General features: G+C 39.6%; 1 protein-coding gene across 3 annotated transcripts in view; it reads right to left on the minus strand.

Moving 5' to 3' along the window:
* Positions 1 to 21204, minus strand: part of txlnba (taxilin beta a) — a 62365-nt gene that overhangs the window by 22597 nt on the left and 18564 nt on the right. For all 3 annotated transcript variants that reach the window (XM_017701070.2, XM_017701068.2, XM_017701069.2), the window contains exons 3-5: positions 18005 to 18096; positions 16312 to 16482; positions 502 to 696 (exon numbers count right to left, since the gene is read on the minus strand). In XM_017701070.2, coding sequence (XP_017556559.1) covers positions 502 to 696; positions 16312 to 16482; positions 18005 to 18096 — 458 coding nt within the window. The remainder of the gene's footprint in view (positions 1 to 501; positions 697 to 16311; positions 16483 to 18004; positions 18097 to 21204) is intronic.

A 21204-nucleotide genomic window follows, 5' to 3' on the forward strand; every position in this document is an offset into this window, starting at 1 on the left:
AATAAGGAGGAGCTTGGCAGGTTTTGATTAGCCATAATACAGTAACAGTCACAGAAAACAGATAGAATTTCATTATCCTACAAAATGCATCATAATAAAGTTTTTATTATTTTATTATTACATTTTCTGATTATTGTGTTACCCCATTTTATTCATCACAGCTAGCTGGACAATGGTCCACCACCCCAAATGTTCTGGATTAGATTCAACTTTGTCATTGTGCAGTGTACAGGTACAGAGCCAATGAAATGCAGTAAACTCTGTGCAACTCTGTGGTGAGAAACTGACCACTGATGATGGGCAATGCGCTTCAATAGATGAGCTACAGTTTTGGAATAGTAAGGTCAAGCTACATGTTGTTTCCAATACAGTGGCCAATGTCTACAATGAATATACAATGAATTGTTTGACAGTCCTGACCTCTTAGACACCAGTCTGCATTCTGAACGGGTCTGATCTGGTTTGTATGCTTCAAATGTATCTATGTGAGTCTCACTGTACCTCCTCTCTCTGCTCGTACTGCTCGATGATGGCCTTGAGTTTGTCAGCCAGCTCGCTGTTCTCCTGGCACAGTTTGTTGTTGCGGTTGCTGTGGTGCTCGATTTGGGCCTGAATGTCCACCAGCGTGCTCTGGAAATGAGTGGTGACCTCTATACGCTTCTTCTCATCCTCACGACACCTCTGCACCATGTCCTCCTGTGGCAGAAGACAGACAGCTGCAGAGTTAGATGGCAAAGACGAAGAGTTGCTATTTTATGGCAAAGAAACCACAGCTTTAGCTGAAGCTGAGGACACAGGGGTGTTCCTATTACTCTTACTTCAAAAGAACTGATAAGCCCATAGCACACCAAGCCATGCAAGGGTACTTTTATTTTACAGTCTGTCCAGGCAAGCATTTACATTTGAAATAGAACTAGGTTGTTTATTAGCCTCTTAAACTAGATTCAGTCTGGGTTCTTTCCCTTGTCTAATGTTCCATATTTGTTAATTAGGCTCTTTTTGCAGGCCCGCTTGTAGCCTTTCCACTAGAGAAATGCCCCCCCCCCCCCCCCCCCCCCCCAAAAAAAAAAAGAAATCCCCAGTCGATTCGATAAACCAGGACACTGTTGGATTTCTCTGTGTGAAATGTGATTCTGTGTTGAGCTGCTAGTGAGGAACGTCTGTGCAGTGCATCAGGATTTATATTAAAAAATCATGTCAAGAAACAGGCCACAATAAAATAATAGCATTCAAACACTTTTATAAATGCCAACTTGATACATATCAATACATATCAATTGATATACATGTCAAAAATGCAGTACTCAAATACTTGGGACTCAAGGGGGGTTGGGGCTGTTAAATTGTTGTCAACACAAGAGCAAATGTCTTTGACTAAATCTATAACAGAAGAAACATCAATGAAACCGTTACTCATAAAAACAAATGTTGACAAAAATGGAACTTACTGATGACTTAAATCAAGTGTGTTTAATGAGGCAGTGGCTGTGTGGTTTTGAGAACTGTGAGCTGCAAGGACTGGAGTCTGACGTGTGTCACTTACACCGAAAGGAGTCTGCATACTTGGTCCATACTTCAGTTTCCCTTCACTGAATAATACATTTTAGGATTAATAATTGATTAATAACCCCAGTTTCTGTAAACAAGCTGACAATATTGGCTTAAAATGTTCGAAATAGTTGTTGCTGGAAAATATGTAACTACTTATTTTCTGACCTATTTCAATAGCCAGTGACACATCTAACCAAACACTACCCATCTTTTCAAGCATCACCGTAATGAAACTAACTAACAAACTTAGAATTTATGTATCTAATTTACTCTGTTGTCCACATAACCGGGGTCTAGCTGATCAGCCATGGCATGTTTGGTGTCCAGATTTTGCTTCTTTACTTTAGTGCTGGAGCTGCAAGATAACGTTGCTGACAAGCACTAGAAGTCAATAGTTACTCAAACCATTTCTGGAAATATATCCCTAAAACTTCTATCAGCCTCCACTCACTGCATCCAGGTCGTAATTAAGGTCTTGCAGACTTAATGTGTTTTGAAGCACAGTCTGATTTACTGTGAACTATGAAAATACTGTCACTGTTGCCCACAGTGTTCAGCTATGTGGTGAAGTTTCGTTCATTTTTATGGCTCTAGGTAAATCACACTGTGTCCTAAACCACATGGAGAAGTCTGCATGACTTTATTGAACGATTGGATGTGGCGTGAGTGGGTGGAGATTTTTAGGGACGTATTTACAGAAAAGACTTAGGTCAGAAAATGATTTTTTTTAACAAACTATTCTCTGAAGGGAAAAGAAATGTCTACTCAGCAATGGCTTACGCTTTCATACATTGGAAAATAAATGGTATGAACACAAAGGCAAGCACAGATTAGAATGTCAGTGTCCATGGAAGACGAGGCCTAAAGATCAAGGTTAACGGCACCGAATTTTAACCCCCCCCCTCCGCCAAATATTCATGATTGCTCCCTCCATTTTGTGATAAAACATAATAAATGCATAAGAGATACATTCTGATGAACAAAGTGAATGAAGAGTGCAGTGTATTTTAGTTGGCCTAAGGTATACTTTACTACTGCAGTGATAAACTTATAAACCATTACGGCTACTGTGGCAAAATAACAATTATAATGGTTCTCAGAGTAAATGCATCTTTCCTACCAGTGCATTCTAGTTTAATTTAAAATCCCTGATCTACCTTCCACAAAACAGCAGTGACATGGCTACATGATCTGCCCAGGCCAGCAATGCAAGACCATCCTGCTGTCTCTACTACATTAACATTTGGCTGACGCTCTTATCCAGAGCGACTTACAGTTTGATCATTTTACACAGGTAGACGAAGGTGGTGTTTGGAGTCTTGCCCAAGCACTCTTATTGGTACAGTGTAGGGTGTTTGTCCAAGCAGGGGATTGAACCCCAGTCTACAGCATAGAAGGTAGAGGTCTTACCCACTACACTAACCAACCAATCTACGATACCATTGTTTTGAACCATAACCCATGCTGAGTAGTTGGGTTTCCTGACCGACTGGGCTGGCTGTGCCTCAGCTTTGAAAAATGTAAACTGTTCGCAACTGTAACACAGAACCCTTGCAATTTTATTGCTGTGTAGATCATTATAAGCTTCTGTGCTTTTATTATTTCTCAGGTCCTCGTCGTCCACACCTTCAGAAAAAACAAAGTGGTTGATAGTGTGAGTATACATGACATCTGGCCAGAGTTTCATATCGTCAACCCAGACTTGGCTTTTAATAATGGCTAATTATAAATGTCTTCAGCCTTGAAGCGAATCTGTATGCTATCAGTTGTCAACAACAAACGTCTACCTGAAGTTGTGCCCATTCTCATTCCAAAGACATACAAGCGTAATGGTAAATATTGTCTATGAAAACTGTGGATAGAACACATTTTTTCAGTATAGAACACATGTAGAGGTTCTTCAAACTTCAAAAAGGTCCTTCACCTTCTCATATCACATTTACAAAAGCGATTTGTTACAGAATCCTCCACTGAAAGGTTCTTTAGGGAACCAGAAGTGGCTCTTCTAAGGCTGCGCCAGATATCCAATCATGACCTGAAATAAGCAGCGGTGTAAGGTTTTTGGATAAGGGGAGAGAATATGTATGAGTCTAAACGAGCTGCAGGCTACCCTGGAGACTTGAGGTAACATTTCAGAAATGCCCCTTTCCTGACTCAGCTAATCGAGAATAAACCATGCGTGTAGCGTCGCTCTCAGGGGCCCAATCTGCTCGCTTGCCAGCGTTCACACATGACGTGAGCCTCAAGCTCCCCACTTGGGGAAGGTGAAGCTGTTACACCTGCAGCAAGTCATACATAAACAAACACTCTCGCATGTTGTACTATACATGTGAGAATCTTAACCTTAACCCCTTAAAGTCGGAGCTGGTTTTGGAATAACAAAAACAATATTAAACATTTCTCATTCAAACATCATTGAAAGAGGCAGATAAATTCTCTTTCAAGTGTGAAATCTAGACTTTTAATTAATTCCATATTTGTATTCATAAGTAGAAGAACCCCATTTCCAAAAAAGCTGGGATGCTGTGCAGAATGTAAATAAACATAGGATGCAATGATGTGCAAATCATGTAAAGCATATTTTTAAAGGAAATTAGTACAAAGACATCAAATCAAATGTTGAAACTGAGAAATTTTACTGGTTTTTGAAATATGCCCATTTTCAATTTGAAGTCATCATGTTCCAAAAAAGTTGGAACAGGGGCCTGTTTACTACTGTGTTTCATCACCTCTTCTTTTAACAGCACTCTGTAAGTGTTTGGGAACTGAGGAGATGCTGCTGTAGTTTACAAAGTGAAATGTTTTCTGTTCTTGTTTGATACAGAATTTCAGCTGCTCATCAGTTTCAGGGGCTCGTTTGTCAATTTTTTCTTTTCATTTCAAATGTTCTCAGTTTGTGACCGGTCTGGACTGCAGGCAGGTCAGTTTAGGACCCGGATTCTTTTAATACGGAGCAGTGCTGCTGTAGTACATACAAAATTTGGTTTGACATCGTCTTGCTGAAATAATCAAGGCCTTCCCTGAAAAAGACAATTGAACTGTGCACTGATAACAAGCTGAGTGGTCTTTAGCCCAGAGGACACAGTGTCCATGATTTCAAAAAGAATTTCAAGTGTTGATTCGTTGGATCACAGGACACTTTTCCACTTCCCCTCAGTTCATTTTGAATGAGCTCAGGCCCAGAGAAGGTGGCAGAATTTATGGATCCTGTTTATATTTGGTTTCTTCATCGTGTTTTAGAGTTTTAACTTGCATTTGTGGATGCAGTGATGAACTGTTTGCACAGACAGTGGTTTTCAGGGGTGTTTCTGATCCTATGTAGTGATTTCCACTACAGAATCATGTCTGTTTTTAATGCAGTGCTGCCTGAGGGCCCAAAAATCACGGCCAGCAAATACTGGTTTTTGGTCTTGTCCCTTACATTTGATGGTGCAGTCTTTCACAGAGTGGTGAACCCCTCCTCATCTTTACTTCTGAAAGACTCTGCCTCTCTGAGATGCCCTTTTATACCCAATCATGTTACTGACTTGTTGCCAATCAACCACCAAGTGGTTTTTTAGCATTACACAAATTTACCAGCCTTTTGCTCCCCTGTCTCAACTTTTTTGGAATGTGTTGTTGGCATCAAATTCAAAATTGTGCATATATTTTTCAAAAAGCAAAACAATTGCTCAGTTTCAACAATTGATTTATTGTATTTGTTTTATTTTCAATGAAATACAGAGTTTAAATTATTTGCACATCATTGCATTTTGTTTTCATTTACATTTTGCACATCATCCCAACTTGGGATTGTCTATGTGGTCATCTATTGTTTTATCTTTTATTGCTGTCTTATTTTTTGAAAAAAATATTAAAGGGCCCATCATCCATTTTTTTTTTCTCTCTCTCTATAGAACTTCAGCATTATTAGGGGAGACTAAACTGCTGTGGGCTGATTAGGTGAATATTTGTGAATGCATTTGTTTGGTGTGAGACTTCTAGTGTACATCAGCAAAAAAAGTCTGATGTGCATACTTAAACCTGTTGAATGTAAATGTAATCTAATGTGTATCAAACGATGTAGGTAAATGAGTAGTTAACCCCCGTACGTTTTAATAGTGCAGTAAAACAGCAGCAACAACTCTTAAAGTCTAACACATAGGAATTGAAACTGTGGTGGGGGGATGGGGGGTGGTGAGGGCAGATTTAGTGTCATGTGAGACATCATGGGGAGGGTGTGGTGGAATTTGCCATACACAGTCAAATTTAGTGTCATGAGCGACGTCCCCGGGGAGTCACAAATTCTGAAAAACTGCAAAAGGGGCCTCTCAGGGAAAAGTTTGAAAACATCTGGTCCCGAGGTTAATTAAATGTGATTAACCCCTTAAAATCTCAGGCTTAAATCTCAGGATTATTACACTCTAAGGCTTATTATTCAGTACCTACACAAGATACTATAGATAACATACTATACGTAAGATACTGTAATTGCATCAGTCCCGCTATTGTCGCTGGGGTTTTTATTACTTTGTTTTCATTTGACTGCCCTGTGATGGATGAGGAATAGGCTCCAGCTCCCCACATGACCCAGGAGGATAAGCGGCTTAGAATATGTGTGTGTGTGTGTGTGTGTGTTCCATCCATCCATCCATCCATTTTCCAAGCCGCTTCTCCGTCAGGGTCGCGGGGGGGGGTTGGGTGCTGGAGCCTATCCCAGCAGTCCTCGGGCGGAAGACAGGACACACCCTGGACAGGTCGCCAGTCCATCGCAGGGCAGACAGACAGATGTGTGTGTGTTTTCATTAGATAATAAAAATAGGTGCTGGTTGTTTGGCTTGTGTTTAGTTGACTTTAGATTCTGAATATGTTTCAGAGAAGATGTTGACAGAGAAAAACTTCACCATCATTTGCTTCCATAGGTTACAAATGCAAAGTTGGACTAAGACTATAATAGTAATACTACTACTACTACTACTACTACTACTACTACTAATAAAAATAATAATTATTATTATTATTGCTATAATTTCAGTTTTTTCTTTTTCTGTGAAACCTTAATCTGGCTTTGATCTTGTCACAAGCTCATGACTACAACAGTAAACAACACCTTTCTCATTTAATCTGTCCCTCAGTGTTTATTAACTGTTAATTAGCATTCTCCTTCAAGCATGTTGAGCTGTCTAGTGACATCACGTTTGTGGCAGCAGCTGGCTTCATATGACTTGTAGAAAACATATGTTAACTTTCACCCTCCTTTGGCCAAAGGAGGAAGACCTAGCTGACAGAATTGGACAAAATCTCAAGAATGACCCTCTGGGCTCTAAACACACACCTGCTTGTCAAATTCCATGTTTCTATATCAGTTTCTGTATCTTTGTGATGATCCAGCTCAGAAATCCAGTTCAAACTCTTTCTGAATCTGTAGATCTGCCAATCTGCCATTCTATTCCATCTCATCCCGAGACACTTATATCCGGAGTTATGAGCCTATGAAGAGGTGCTGAGATACACCTCATCTGCCTCTCACCATGTGGAGATGCTGGATTCGTGTGTCTGTCTACATTTTGTGTGAAACTGACCGACAGACACCAAGGAAATCACTAAGGACTGACCATCATGCCGGAACCCCTTAATTTTTCATTCAGTCCACATCGGAGCCTCGTGTGAAATGGCGTCAGAGAGTTTACAGCTGCTGAAGCTGCTGCAGCGGGTTTGGAAAGTAGTGATAAAGATAACGGAGCATTTAGATAAGAAACATATGAGGATCATGTTCTATGAAGATACTTTAAAGCTGTGAACAAAATGCCTTTAGACCTCAGAGGGATAAAACAATCATTCTTAATGAGGACTAGTAAATTGTCCTTAAATGAGAATTTTGGGTCCCTCTTTATATGACATGTCTCTAATAACTGTGTAGTTACATGAACAACATATGCAACAACAATGTAACTACTAATGACTTGTTTACTGTTACAAGATGGATTACAGGAGTGCACCTTATGTAATTACACATGCGTATCTGCTCAGTTTTGCCTCATGTAATTACACAAGTGTATCTTATTAGTTACTTATAATAGCCTATTCTATTTCATGTAATTATGCAAGTGTAATAACAAATGTAATTACATCTGTAATCAGACTGGAATGGCAGTTTTTCTAGCAGTAAAAGGAAGTGTGTAATACTGACATTAAGACATTATTTACACTGTATCTGCCAGCTTTCCTAACATATAGCCAGCATTCATGTTGCTACTGCTGTGACATTGTAACCAGTTTCAGCTTTAAACCAGTCTGCAATGTGACAGAACAGCAGACGCCCCTCATATTAACATGGAACTGTTATAACATTTATTAAATGTATTACATTAAACCCAAAGCAGTGTTGATATTACTGCATTATTACACAGTACCTACATAATAACTACTCAGGAACTGCCCCTTATTTTACAGTCTATCTTCAACACTAAACTACAGGAAAGATCCTGTGTAGAAGATACATTTGTGTAATTACACAGGCTGTACTTCTCTAATCCATTTGTAACATCGCCTAAGTCATCAGTACTTACAGTGTTAATGCATATGTTATTCATGTGTAACTACACAGTTAGAAACTCTTAATATAAAATGGGACCAAATTGTGCTTTGCTATCTAATAAAGTTGCTATGCTATCAAATCACTTCTCAAGTGTAAAAGATAAACACACACACACACACACACACACACACACACACACACACACACACACACACACACACACAGTATTTTTAAAAGACCCTGCACTGAAGATTACATTAATTCTAGTTTAGCATCTTAAAGGCCAGGAATTACACTTCCACTCTGCACCGAGACTCATTAAAAGCTCTTCAAGAATCAGAATAAAACTGATTGGAGACAGAATAAGGTCAACTCAGGCTTCTACAAAAAGAGATTGCTGGTCTCAGAGGACATGCCATCTTAGATATTCGGGACTAAAACCTCACATTTCTTGTGTGTCTGGAGCAGAACGGTGATGTAAAATATGCCTAATGGGATTGCGTGGCTCGTCTGAGTCATCTCGGCGGAAAACGAAGGGCCAAGAAATGGACGTTTCTGTCTGAGAGCCCTCCTGCTTTTTCTCATAACAAAGTCCTCCTGCACCTGTCTGTTGAATGAGGTAAATGCACTGAAATCGATGTAGCTGAACTGCAGAGATGGGTGGGGGCGGAAAGGCTCCAGGTGCCATGCACAACACGAGCTTCGTGACATGCTTCTGCAGCAGCGCGCGGACAGTGGATGCCGTGAAAGGCGTCGCAATTGTTTGCTGGTGTGAACTGAACAGTGAAAAAGGAATGAGACCCGCTCGCTAAAAGATCAGCGCGTCTGGCTCGGGTAGCTTTTCAGGGGCTGAATAGCATCTTTTTGTTGTTTGGAAATTACTACATCTTAGAAAAAGGCTTGGATTTATTCACCATTGTATAGGTGAAATGTATGATGTAAATATAATTTGATGCTATTTCTAAATTCTATTTACAATTACAATTCTAACTTACCTTTGCCACCACAATCCCCTATATGTAGCATAGTACTGGTTAGATGTGCATAACATTATAAGCATCTCCTTGTTTCTACACTCATTGTCCATTTTATCTGCTCCACTTACTATAACCCCAATTCCAATGAATTTGGGACGTTGTGTAAAACATAAATAATAACAGAATACTATGATTTGCAAATACTTTTCAACTTGTATTCAATTGAATACACAACAAAGACAAGATATTTAACGTTCAAACGGATAAACTTTATTGTTTTTTGCAAATATTCACTCATTTTGAATGTGATGCCTGCAACACGTTCCAAAGAGGCTGGGACAGGAGCAACAAAAGACTGGGAAAGTTGAGGAATGCTCAAAAAACACCTGTTTGGAACATTCCACAGGTGACCAGGTTATTTGTAAACAGGTCAGTGTCATGATTGGATATAAAGGGAGCATTCCTGAAAGGCTCAGTCGTTCACAAGCACTTTGTGAACAACTGCGTGAGCAAATAGTCCAACAGTTTAAGAACAATGTTTCTCAATGTACAACTGCAAGGAATTTAGGGATTTTATCATCTACAGTCCATAATATCTTCAAAAGATTCAGAAAATCTGGACAAATGTCTGCAAGTAAGCGGCAAGGCAGAAAACCAACATTGAATGCCCGTGTCCTTTGATCCCTGAGCCGGCACTGCATTATCATTCTGTTACGGATATTACCACATGGGCTCAGGAACACTTCAGAAAACCACTGTCAGTGAACACAGTTTGTCGCTTCATCTACAAGTGCAAGTTAAAACTGTGCCATGCAAAGCGAAAGCCATATATCAACAACACCCAGAAACGCCGCCGGCTTCTCTGGGCCTGAGCTCATCTGAGATGGACTGACGCAAAGTGGAAAAGTGTCCTGTGGTCCTGAGTCCACATTTCAAATTGTTTTTGGAAATCATGGACATCGTGTCCTCTGGGCCAAAGAGGAAAAGGACTGTCCGGATTGTTATCAGTGCATAGTTCAAACGCCAGCATCTCTGATGGTCTGGCGGTGTGTTAGTGCCATGGCATGGGTAACTTGCACATCTGTGAAGGCACCATTAATGCTGAAAGGTACATACAGGTTTTGGAGCAACATATGCTGCCATCCAAGCAACGTCTTTTTCAGGGACGTCCCTGCTTATTTCAGCAAGACAAGGGCAAGCCACATTCTGCACGTGTTACAACAGCGTGGCTTCGTAGTAAAAGAGTGCGGGTACTAGACTGGCCTGCCTGCAGTCCAGACTGGTCTCCCATTGAAAATGTGTGGCACATTATGAAGTGCAAAATACGCCAACGGAGACCCCGGACTGTTGAGCAGCTGAAGTTGTACATCAAGCAAGAAAGGGAAAGAATTACACCTACAAAGCTTCAACACTTAGTGTCCTCAGTTCCCAAACGCTCATTGAGTGTTGTTAAAAGGAAACGTGAAGTAACACAGTGGTAAACATGCCCCTGTCCCAATTTCTTTGGAACGTGTTGCAGGCATCAAATTCAAAATGAGTGAATATTTGCAAAAAACAATAAAGTTTATCCGTTTGAACATTAAATATCTTGTCTTTGTAGTGTATTCAATTGAATATAAGTTGAAAAGGATTTGCAAATCATTGTATTCTGTTTTTATTTATGTTTTACACAACATCCCAACTTCATTGGAATTGAGGTTGTATATAGGCGAACGTTGTAGTTCTACAGTTACAGACTGTAGTCCATCTGTTTCTCTGATACTTTGTTAGATCCCTTTTACCCTGTTCTTCAGTGGTCAGAACACCCATGGACCCTCATATAGCAGGTACTATTTGGGTGGTGGGTGATTCTCAGCACTGCAGTAACACTGACGTGGTGGTGGTGTGTTAGTGTGTGTTGCGCTGGTCTGGAGTTTTTAAACACTGTCCACTCAATTAGACATTCCTGCCTTGTCAGTCCACCTTGTATATGTAAAGTCAGAGACGATAGCTCATCTGCTGCTGCACAGTTTGCGTTGGTCATCCTCTAGTCCTTCATCAGTGGTCACAGGACGCTGCCCACAGGATGCTGTTGGCTGAATATTTTTGGTTGATGGACTGTTCTCAGTTCAGCAGTGACACTGAGGCACTGCTATATCTGATCCACTCATACTAGCACAACACACACTAACACACCACCACCATGTCAGTGTTACTACAGTGCTGAGAATGACCCACCACCCAAATAGTACCTGCTCTGTGAGGGTCCATGGGAGCATCGTCAAGCAGAAGGAGGAGGAGTGCAAGGTGTCTAAAATCCACCAGCTCTGTGATGTCATCATGGAGGAGTGGAGGAGGATTCCAGTAGGAACCTGTGCAGCTCTGGTGAATTCCATGCCCAAGAGGGTTCAGGCAGTGCTAGTTAATAATGGTGCACACACTAAATATTGACACTTTGAGCGCAATTTGGACATGTTTACTGTGAGGTGGACTCATGTGCTGTCAGCTATTTAGACATTAATGGCTGTGTATTGAGTTTATTTCAGAGGACAGTAAATCTGCACTGCTATACAAGCTACACTGACTACTCTAAGTTATATCCAAGTTTCATTGCTGTAGTGTCGCCCATGAAAAGATATCATAAAATATTTGCAGGAATGTGAGGGGAGTATTCACTTTTATGAGATACTGCATATATATTATGGTGTATTAATATATAGTGTTTTACAGTATAGTATATAGTATATCATATAAACACAGGAGAAGTATAAAGGCAAAGAAAAATTGTGTCACCATCCATAAAGTTATAAACCACACTGTGTAATTTCACTCAATAGTCCAGTTTTCCTTTTGCAGGTCAATTCAAATTGGCTCCCTGACCTAAAGGAATTAAGTCTAAGGCTATTAGTTAATATTAAATGCAAACTGGATCTCTAAGGAGCGCTCTCAAGGGCAGTGGAGAGCCAAGCAAAACCTGCAGCCATGTGAATCAAACCGAGTGCTGATCTATGATAGGTTTTCACTTTTCATACGCTCCTCAATGTGAATTTATGGATAGGACAACTGATCCAAGATCAGACTAAACAAAAGTGTTTCTCAGGACCAAAGGTGGAAAACAAAGCCGAACAATGAACAAACAAAAAACCTGTAATTGTCCCTGGTGCCTGAATGCCATCATCTAATATTGAAACCTAGGTACAGTAGTGTGCAAAAGTCAGAGACCACCCTTCATTTATGAAGCCATTACTGAGAAAATGAAAAAGACCAAAAAAATAAGAGCGTTTGCAAGTCAAACTAACCAGCTGCTCATGTTCTCAGAGCACTGACCACCCCAGAGACAACGCCTCAACATCACTGCATGTGTTTGGGATTACTTGGATTGCAGTGGTGGACAGTAACTATGTAAATGTAATTAGTTTCTATACTTAAGTACTTTTTTCCATGTGTCTGTACTGAAGTTTTTCCATTCTGGGCAGCTTTTTACTTTCACTCCACTACATTTCAAAGTCTAATATCTGACTTTTTCCTCCACTACATTTTGAGAAATCTGTCGTTCCTTTTGGTTTCTTTATGTATAAAAACGTAACATGTCAAAACGAAAGAAGCGCAAAGCAAGAACATCACTCATCAATGCTTTTGATAATTTTATTAGACATTAGCATCACTAATTAATGACATTCTATTAAAAGACTGGTTTACCAAGAGAGACACTGGAGGATTTTCACCTAAAATGAGTTCATGAAGCGAGTCTTGTTATAAAAATGATAACAGGACATCAGAGCCATAATTACTCTTTTAGTACTTTTACTTTATACTGAAGTACATTTGAAGGTAAATACTTCAGTACTTTTACTCAAGTGGAGGTCTAAAGGGAGGAACTTCTACTTTTACTGGAGTAATATTTTACCTTGGGTATCTCTAACTCAAGTACATGGTTTGTGAACTTCGTCCAGCACTGTTGGATTGTGAAAAGCAGTGCAACCAACATCTAAGACTAAACTTTGGAGGTGTGGAAATATATTCCTGCATATTGCTTTGAAAAACTGAAATCAAGCATCACAAAGAGAATGGAAGCTGTAATGACTGCAAAGCGTGGACATGTGAAATACTGAAAAGTATTTGATTACATTTATTTGTTGAGACGTTTTTCGTGTTAAACATGAATAGACTGTGCTAAATAGCCATTTGAACTGGAAGTGAAATAAAGGAAGGGCAGTATTTGATTTGCATGATACTATACATATGATATCAGGCTGGTGGACCATTAACAACACAGCAATGACACTAATGTGTATAAAAATCCAGGCTATGCTGATGTGCAGTCATAGCAGTCATACCATCACAACACATGCCTCTATACTACCACTAAATTAGTGACAATGCTGTGCTGAAAATGGTCCACCCAAATAATATCTTATATACTAATTAGCAGTGGTCCAGTGGTGGACACTTTCCTTTGAAGATGTGCTAAAGGAGGGCTGATACAAAGTGTTGCAACAAACAGTTATGATCATCTAAATTAATCATCTCTATAGTGCATCTATATTTTCGTTCTATATGGTAAAATAGCCAATGAGTGTAGGTATGACAGTGCAGGTAATAAACCAGCAACTCAGTGTGGATCACTCACAACTGGTGCAATTCCTGAGCTGATCTGAGATCAGACACTTCATATAAAAGCCTTATATATCTAACCCCAGGCCAACAGCTCCCCAAAAAGTGTAGGGATCAGTCCAGCTTTGTAGATATCCAGCTGGTCTGCAGTCCTGAGGGGAATTAAAGGTGAGCACTGCCTGCACAATGCCGTAAGCCTATAAGGCACGATCTTTGGCTTTTGATTTTTAATGGAAGGGCAGATGCCACTGATGTCCAATGACACTATCCTTCTTGTCAATGGGGCTTGGCAGCACAGCACAGAGTCTAAGGCCCCCTGCCTGAACTCTGGCTATAATCCAGCGATAGATCATTAAACTCTCAGTGGACTCTTGGAGAGAGAATCACTGCAAACAGTAAGTGCCATTTCACAGCTTCACTGGGTGTCCAGGTCATTTCTGCTCACTCAGGCAAACTAAATAAATCCCAATTGCCATCATGTTGTTTCTAAATGTGAATGTAAATGTATAGCGGTAGATCTTAATCCTATGGTCTTAAAACAGATGGTTATTTGAAGGTTCTTTAGTAAGGACAGTCTTTCTCTGTAGAACCCCAAATGCTCAAAGAACCATTTGCATGCTTAAATGGTTCTTCACCTGGTGAAATGATGGAGAATGTGTTCTATATAGAACCTTTTTGAAAAGAATTCTATATAACATCAACAAATGTTCTATTGTTACAAGCTCTGACATCATACCAGAGCAGAAGAATAGAAGATAGAAGAACCCTTCAGCAGAAACATCCTGTCATTTTTAAAGTAAAATTACATTAAAAAATCCAGTGTCTTTTTTTTTTTCTACAGCAAACATGTTTTGGGAACTAGAATGCCACTGCTAGCAGTTCTTGCTCCTGATTGCTGATTGGCTGGCAAGCTTGTCTGTGGTTCACGCTTACTGACATCATGAATACACATAAGATTAAAATTAAGTGAGCCTTACTAGTCCCACAATGGGGCCTCTGCATTTAACCCATCCATGAAGTGAAACACCACATATACACTAGTGAACACACAGACTAGTTGGCAGTGAGCACACTTGCCCAGAGTGGTGGGTAGCTCTATCCACAGCACCCAGGGAGCAGTTGGGGGTTAGGTGTCTTGCTCAAGGACACCTCAGTCATGTACTGTCAGGTCTAAGGATCGAACCGGCAACCTTCCAATCACAAGGCTTGTTCCCTAACCTCCCTAACCTCCAGCCCATGACTGCTTCCATTCTAAGACAAATGTTAGAAAAGTCCCACAACTGGAGTTTAAACGTGTTCACACTGTGATGACAATTTTGAAATGTAATATGCTATATTGAGTCAAGAGAAGTGCATTTTTCAGTATAAAAACAATTACATGTTAACAAACTGCAATTTTGCATATATGCTCAATGGGAACCCATTCATTTTAGACTTGCCCAGGAGCGCCCTCTAGTGTCAGACAAAACTAGAACACATAACAGAGTAGCAATTCCCTCACTAGAAACTCTGTTTTACTACCTAACAGCTAATTTAGGAAACAAAAGCTATGTAAGTATTTACAGTAGGTTAGCCAACAGCTTTTTCTAAAATTTGGAAGTTTCCTACTCAGTAAAAATGTGGTAACTAACTGAAAACCTGAGAAAAAAAAAGTTTATCCTCAATGTGTTAAAATGCTGTAAGAAAGATGTAAGATTGTCCTGCCTAATGCTGTAAAAGTAAATGAAAGAAAAGAAAAGAAAAATAAATAAATAAATAAATATATATAGCCAAAATAATGGAAATATAGTGTATATATACACTATACACTATACATACATATAAATATGAATAAATAAAAAAGTGTAGGGCTTCCACTCTACCACTTGTCGACATTGTCACTAGTTTAACCCCATACATTATGATGAATATAGAGTTGATTGTATTGTTTACAGTTTATATCTTTATATGCATGAGCTTGTACAGTTGTATGCAAAAGTGTGGGCGCCCCTGGTCAAATGACATGTTCTGTTTTCCTAAGTTCCTGTTTTCTGATTTCCTAAGTGAAAATAAGTTCACACATCCTCTTCAGAGACCACACTATTGTGCCACTATAAAATGTGGCCTGTGCAAATGTTTTGGTACATTTTATATTTCACATTTTATTTTTTTCAATTGTACAAAACATTTGCACTAAAATGTGCAGAAAATGTTTAATATTTTTTCAAGATTCAAGATTCAAAATTCTTTATTGTCATTGCATAGGGTGCCATGGAATTGTATAGCAATCCTAACGTTGCATAAACAAAATAAGATTAAACTATGAATAAAGCAAATATATAGACTAATGTAAAATATAAGTTGCACAGTATTGAAAGAAAGACTATATAATTTAACATTATTAAAAGGTAAGAATAGAAAACTAAAATAAATTATAATAAAAGGATAAAGTTAAAATAAGTAAAATAAAAAGGGTGGATGGAAAAGAATGTAGAGGATATGTAACTTAGTTTTGCTTAGAAAATCAACAAAACTGGTAATTTGACCAGAAACTGTTCAAATGTGCAGCAGTCTGTATGTGTCATGTGTTTTTTTGTGTGTTACGTCTGTGTCAGAACTAAATTCTGCAGGTTGAAACTTTTGACCACTGATTGAAATGGACACTTCAGCAGATCTGGGCTGACCATTGCTCACCTTTAGGGTCCTGTTGTATCTCTGAAGCTCGCGGCACAGGGTCTCCAGCTTGCCACGGGCCAGGATGGCGCGACTGTGCTCAAACTGGAGCTGGTCCCTCTGCTTGACCAGGAGGCCCTCCCTCCTTTGCAGGAGCTTCAGTTGCCGCTGCTCTGCCTTCTGCTCCTGCAACTACACACACATACAGATAAGTGCCATACATTAGTCCACAATCTGGACTTAACCACCACTGGCTTTTCTAAAGCAGATGTAGGACAACCAATATGTGACGGTCAGGGTTGGGGGGATGTGTGTCCTAAGAGGATTTGGACCAGCAGTCTGAGATGGAAGTATATATTGATGTAACTCCCTGATCCCAGCACCAGTTGCAGCTCTCTAGGATTTTCCCCATTTTCTCTGTTCTCTAGACTTTAAAGTAGCCCCCCTTTGCAGACACGAGTGTCCACGTTTGCTGCAAGCACTAGTAGAAATCCTTTTATTTGCCTTGTACACCTTTTTTGTAGTCATGTCCCTGATGTCTCCCTGTGTTTGCTGAACAGGAGAGGCAGGGAAAGCTGTAGCCTTCTAGCACGGCATATGGCCTTGCGTTCCGATTCAGCTATGCAGCCCCGGAGCGCGGAATATTTAGGTCATTGCGGTATAAGCGCAGCCACTTCTACCGTCTCACCAGGAGCTCTCTCGCTTTTTTTCCTTTCCTGCTCTCCATTCTATTCTGTGGTCTATTTGTTTTCCTCCTTGCTCCCCCCACCTAGTTTTGTTGCTGTTGCCTCTGGTGCTGTGTGTGCTTAACAAATAGAGTGTCTATGCTATGTCTACCAGTGTTGAACCTTGCTTATAAAACAATCACAATAATTATATTTATAATTAATGACTAGATATCGCTTGTTCACTAGTGATGGTAACTTGGTAACTTGATATACATATCAGGCGTATCATTATGACCACCTCCTTGTTTCTGCACTCATCAGATCCACTTACTCTATAGATGCACTTTGTAGTTCTACAGTTACAGACTGTAGTCCATCTGTTTCTCTTATACTTTGTTACCAAGTTCTTCAGTGGTCAGGACCCACATGGACCCTCACAGAGCAGGTACTATTTGGGTGGTGGGTTACTGCATTTTCAGCACTGCAGTAACACTGACCACTTGTCGACACTATCTATCTGTTTGTCTGTCTATCTATCTGTCAGTCTGTCTGTCTGTCTGTCTGTCTATCTGTCTCTCTGTCTGACTGTCTACCTATCTATCTATCTATCTATTTATATATCTGTCTGTTTGTCTATCTATCTATCTATCTATCTATCTATCTATCTATCTATCTATCTATCTATCTATCTATCTATCTATCTATCTATCTATCTATCTATCCGTCTGTCCGTCTGTCCGTCCGTCCGTCCATCTATCTGTCTGTCTGTCTGTCTGTCTGTGTGTGTGTTTGTGTGTGTTTGTGTGAATGTGAGTGTGTATATTGTTTGTGTGTGTGTTTGTGTGTGTTTGTTTGTGTGTGAGTGTGTTTGTGTGTGTGTGTGAGTGTGTGTGTGAGTGTGTGTGTGAGCATGTGTGTGTGCGTGTGAATGTGTTTGTGAGTGTGTGTGTTTGTGTGATTTGGATGTAGATATAATTAGCAAGATCAAATGATATGTCTCATGATGAGACTCTTGGCCGTGTCGTCCAGCTGTACAGGCCACTCACCAGCTCGGCGTACTTCTTCAGCACTATCTCCACTTTCTCCTCGGCTGAGCTGAGCTTGTTGAGGTTCTGCAGCAGGACTGAAGCCTCCTTACCTGTGCAGACAGATCAGAGTGAAGCGGTTTTATTCAGCGCAGTGGTGAGGTTGGAAACTATGATGCAGAAGATGAAGAGGTGAGGAACCACAGGGGGGTTTGGGATGTACAAGCGAGCTTCTGACTGAATCAACTGTGGTGCCTTTATGATGCATCGTACGCAAGTCTGATGTTTGAGTCTTTGATCCTCTGGATGAAAACTGAGACAGCAACAACTTTAAGGCGTCAGGCTTCCTACTGAGTTAAACTAAATGCGCACTAAATGTTAGATCTGACATCACTAATGAATTGCGGTCTTGGAACATTTGCATTGAGATCCTGCAGAATGTCTACGGTGTGACCACAGTCGTGTACTATTGGTGGACAGTAACAAAGTAAATGTAATTAGTTACTGTGCTTAAGTAGCTCTCCCAACTGCTACCACAACACAATTTAGATTTAGTGGTTATAGACGATGATGATGAAGAAGATAATAATGACACCTCAACCCATCACAACCAATTCACATTCTGCTAGTTGTGTAAATCTTAAGACTGGCAAATGGAAATTGATCATACTGAACCTAAATAGCTGTGATCTTCTGAAATCACAGTGGGGGTGCTGGAGCCTATCCCAGCAGTCTTCAGGCAGAAGGCAGAATACACCCTGGACAGGTCGCCAGTCCATCGCAGGGCGGACAGTAACTAAGTAAATGTAATTAGTTTCTGCACTTAAGTAGTTTTTGTGTATCTGTACTGAAGTTTTTCCATTTTGGGTGACTTTTTACTTTCACTCCACTACAGAGTGGACAGAGAAATCTGTCGTTTCTTTTGGTTTCTGTGTGTATAAAAACATAACATGTCAAAATGAAAGAAGCGCAAAGCAAGAGCACCAATCAGGGCACAGCGGTCACTTTGTTTAGAGCTTGTTTTGACCTGTTGGTCATACTGACCCAGTGCAGCACACGGTTCAACGTCAGTGCAGCAGCGTAAAATTTTGGGAGAGTCTGTTCAACATAAATGATGAACTAACCTAACTTTGTGTAAATAGAGCACAATATAGAAATATGTCCACATATGCAGTCGTGACTGACGCGGCTTTTTTCTGAATTTATACAAACACCATTTGATTTTATAGTAAATTAGTTTGGGCTGGTTTATGTTTATGAACAGAGACCTACAGATCAATATAGTAAAGGAGCTCATTTGTGATTCTGAGTTTAAAGCCAGTTTTTATTAAACTTAAACTGGAACTAAGTTGTAAATAAATCTTAAACTGAAACTTTGTTTGTTTATAAAAAGTGATTTCAAAGCCACTCGGTTCTCCCTGATGGAAACTGTTTACCTTCAGTGTTTTGAGCTTATGATCACTTTAATAGACGTCAGCGTCACTAATTAATGACGTTCTATTAAAAGACTAGTTTACCAAGAGAGACACTGGAGGATTTTCACCTAAAATGAGTTCATGAAGCGAGTCTTGTTATAAAAATGATAACAGGACATCAGAGCCATAATTACTCTTTTAGTACTTTTACTTTAAACATAAGTACATTTGAAGGTAAATACTTCAGTACTTTTATGCAAGTGGAGGTCTAAAGGGAGGAACTTCTACTTTTACTGGAGTAATATTTTACCTTGGGTGTCTCTACTTTAACTCAAGTACATAGTTTGTGTACCACCACTGCTATTTAGTGCATTTCAGTTTTATTCATATGACACGTTTTACAATACTGTCATGAAACATCGTGGTCTAGCCCCTTAGTGAGTAAGCCGAGGGTGACAGTGACAGGAAAAACATTCTAAGAGCATAAAGAAGAAACACTGAGAGGAACCAAAACTAGAAAGAGGAACCCATTTGCCTTTCGGCTGTGCTGGATAATGGACTTATGATACAGTTAGTATAACATGACAAGTGAGATGTGGCATTACCTATGACTAATGCTAAAAGCCAGGCAGAAAACTGTCAGAGGAAGGATTTAGAGGACGACTGTATCAGACATACAGCATGTTAGGCATGGGAACATGGTTACAATACTATGGTCTATAAATCGCTGCTGGTGAAAGAAAACCTCACATCTCCATTTTTACCATTTTTTTTACCACTTTACCTTTCAGCCTTTACATTGTGTGTAAATTTCATGTTGAATGGACAAAAAGAAATAGCCCAAAATTACTTGGAAAAAAGTCTGGTTCCATGGACTTACATTAAAACTAAGGTAGGTGTTTTCTTTCTCCTGTAAAGTTACCATTTTGGAGATACAAGGTTTACTTCTGACAGCAGACATTATGCAGACATCTTTGTGGTCATCTGCCATCTGCTCATCCATCATTTGAGGTAAAGTCAAAGTTATTAATGGAGAGTCCCCTCTGTGCTAAACTAGCTTTCTATCATCTGAGATATGTCACAAAATTTCGGCCTTTTCTCAGCGATGCAGAGAAACCTGTTTGAGCATTTGTTACAAGCAAAGTTGATCACTGTAATGGTCTTCTTACTGGACTAAGAAAACAATACATTCTTTACAGCTCGGACAAAATGCAGCAGTATCCTAACAGAAACAGCACAGAGAGATCAGATCAGTCTGGTTTAAAAGAGCTGCACTGGCTTTCTGGATTGTTCAGGATAGAGTTTAAAGCTCTGCTGCTGGTTTTTAGCTCTAAATGACCTTAAAGCTCCAAATACATTACAGAATGTCTCTGTTTATGATCTTAGATCTGCAGATACTGACCTACAAACACCTTCAGTAAAACACAGAAAATGTGGAGAGGTTCGTTCAGTTATTCTGCATCTAAACTGTAGAGCTCAGTTCAGCTTTTATTAGACAGTCAAGCTCAGAGCTCAATTTTAAAAACTGAAATTTTAAATTAATACTTAGAATTTCCTATATTACTTCTTATCACCTGTCTGTAAAGCACTTTTAGCTGCCACTGGTATGAAAAGTGTTATATATTATTAAAATTAATATACTGGGTCTTTAGTACCTGTGCAGTTGCACATTAACAGTATATGCAAAAACAATACTTGATGTAGTCACTGTGACATATGGAATACAGGTGTATTACATATTTATCAATTTTTGCTTTAACTTATGTAATTGATCATAAACTTCACTGCAATTTTATAACAATTACA

Source organism: Pygocentrus nattereri, chromosome 4 (genome assembly GCF_015220715.1).
Source record: "Pygocentrus nattereri isolate fPygNat1 chromosome 4, fPygNat1.pri, whole genome shotgun sequence".
Lineage (NCBI taxonomy): Eukaryota > Metazoa > Chordata > Actinopteri > Characiformes > Serrasalmidae > Pygocentrus > Pygocentrus nattereri.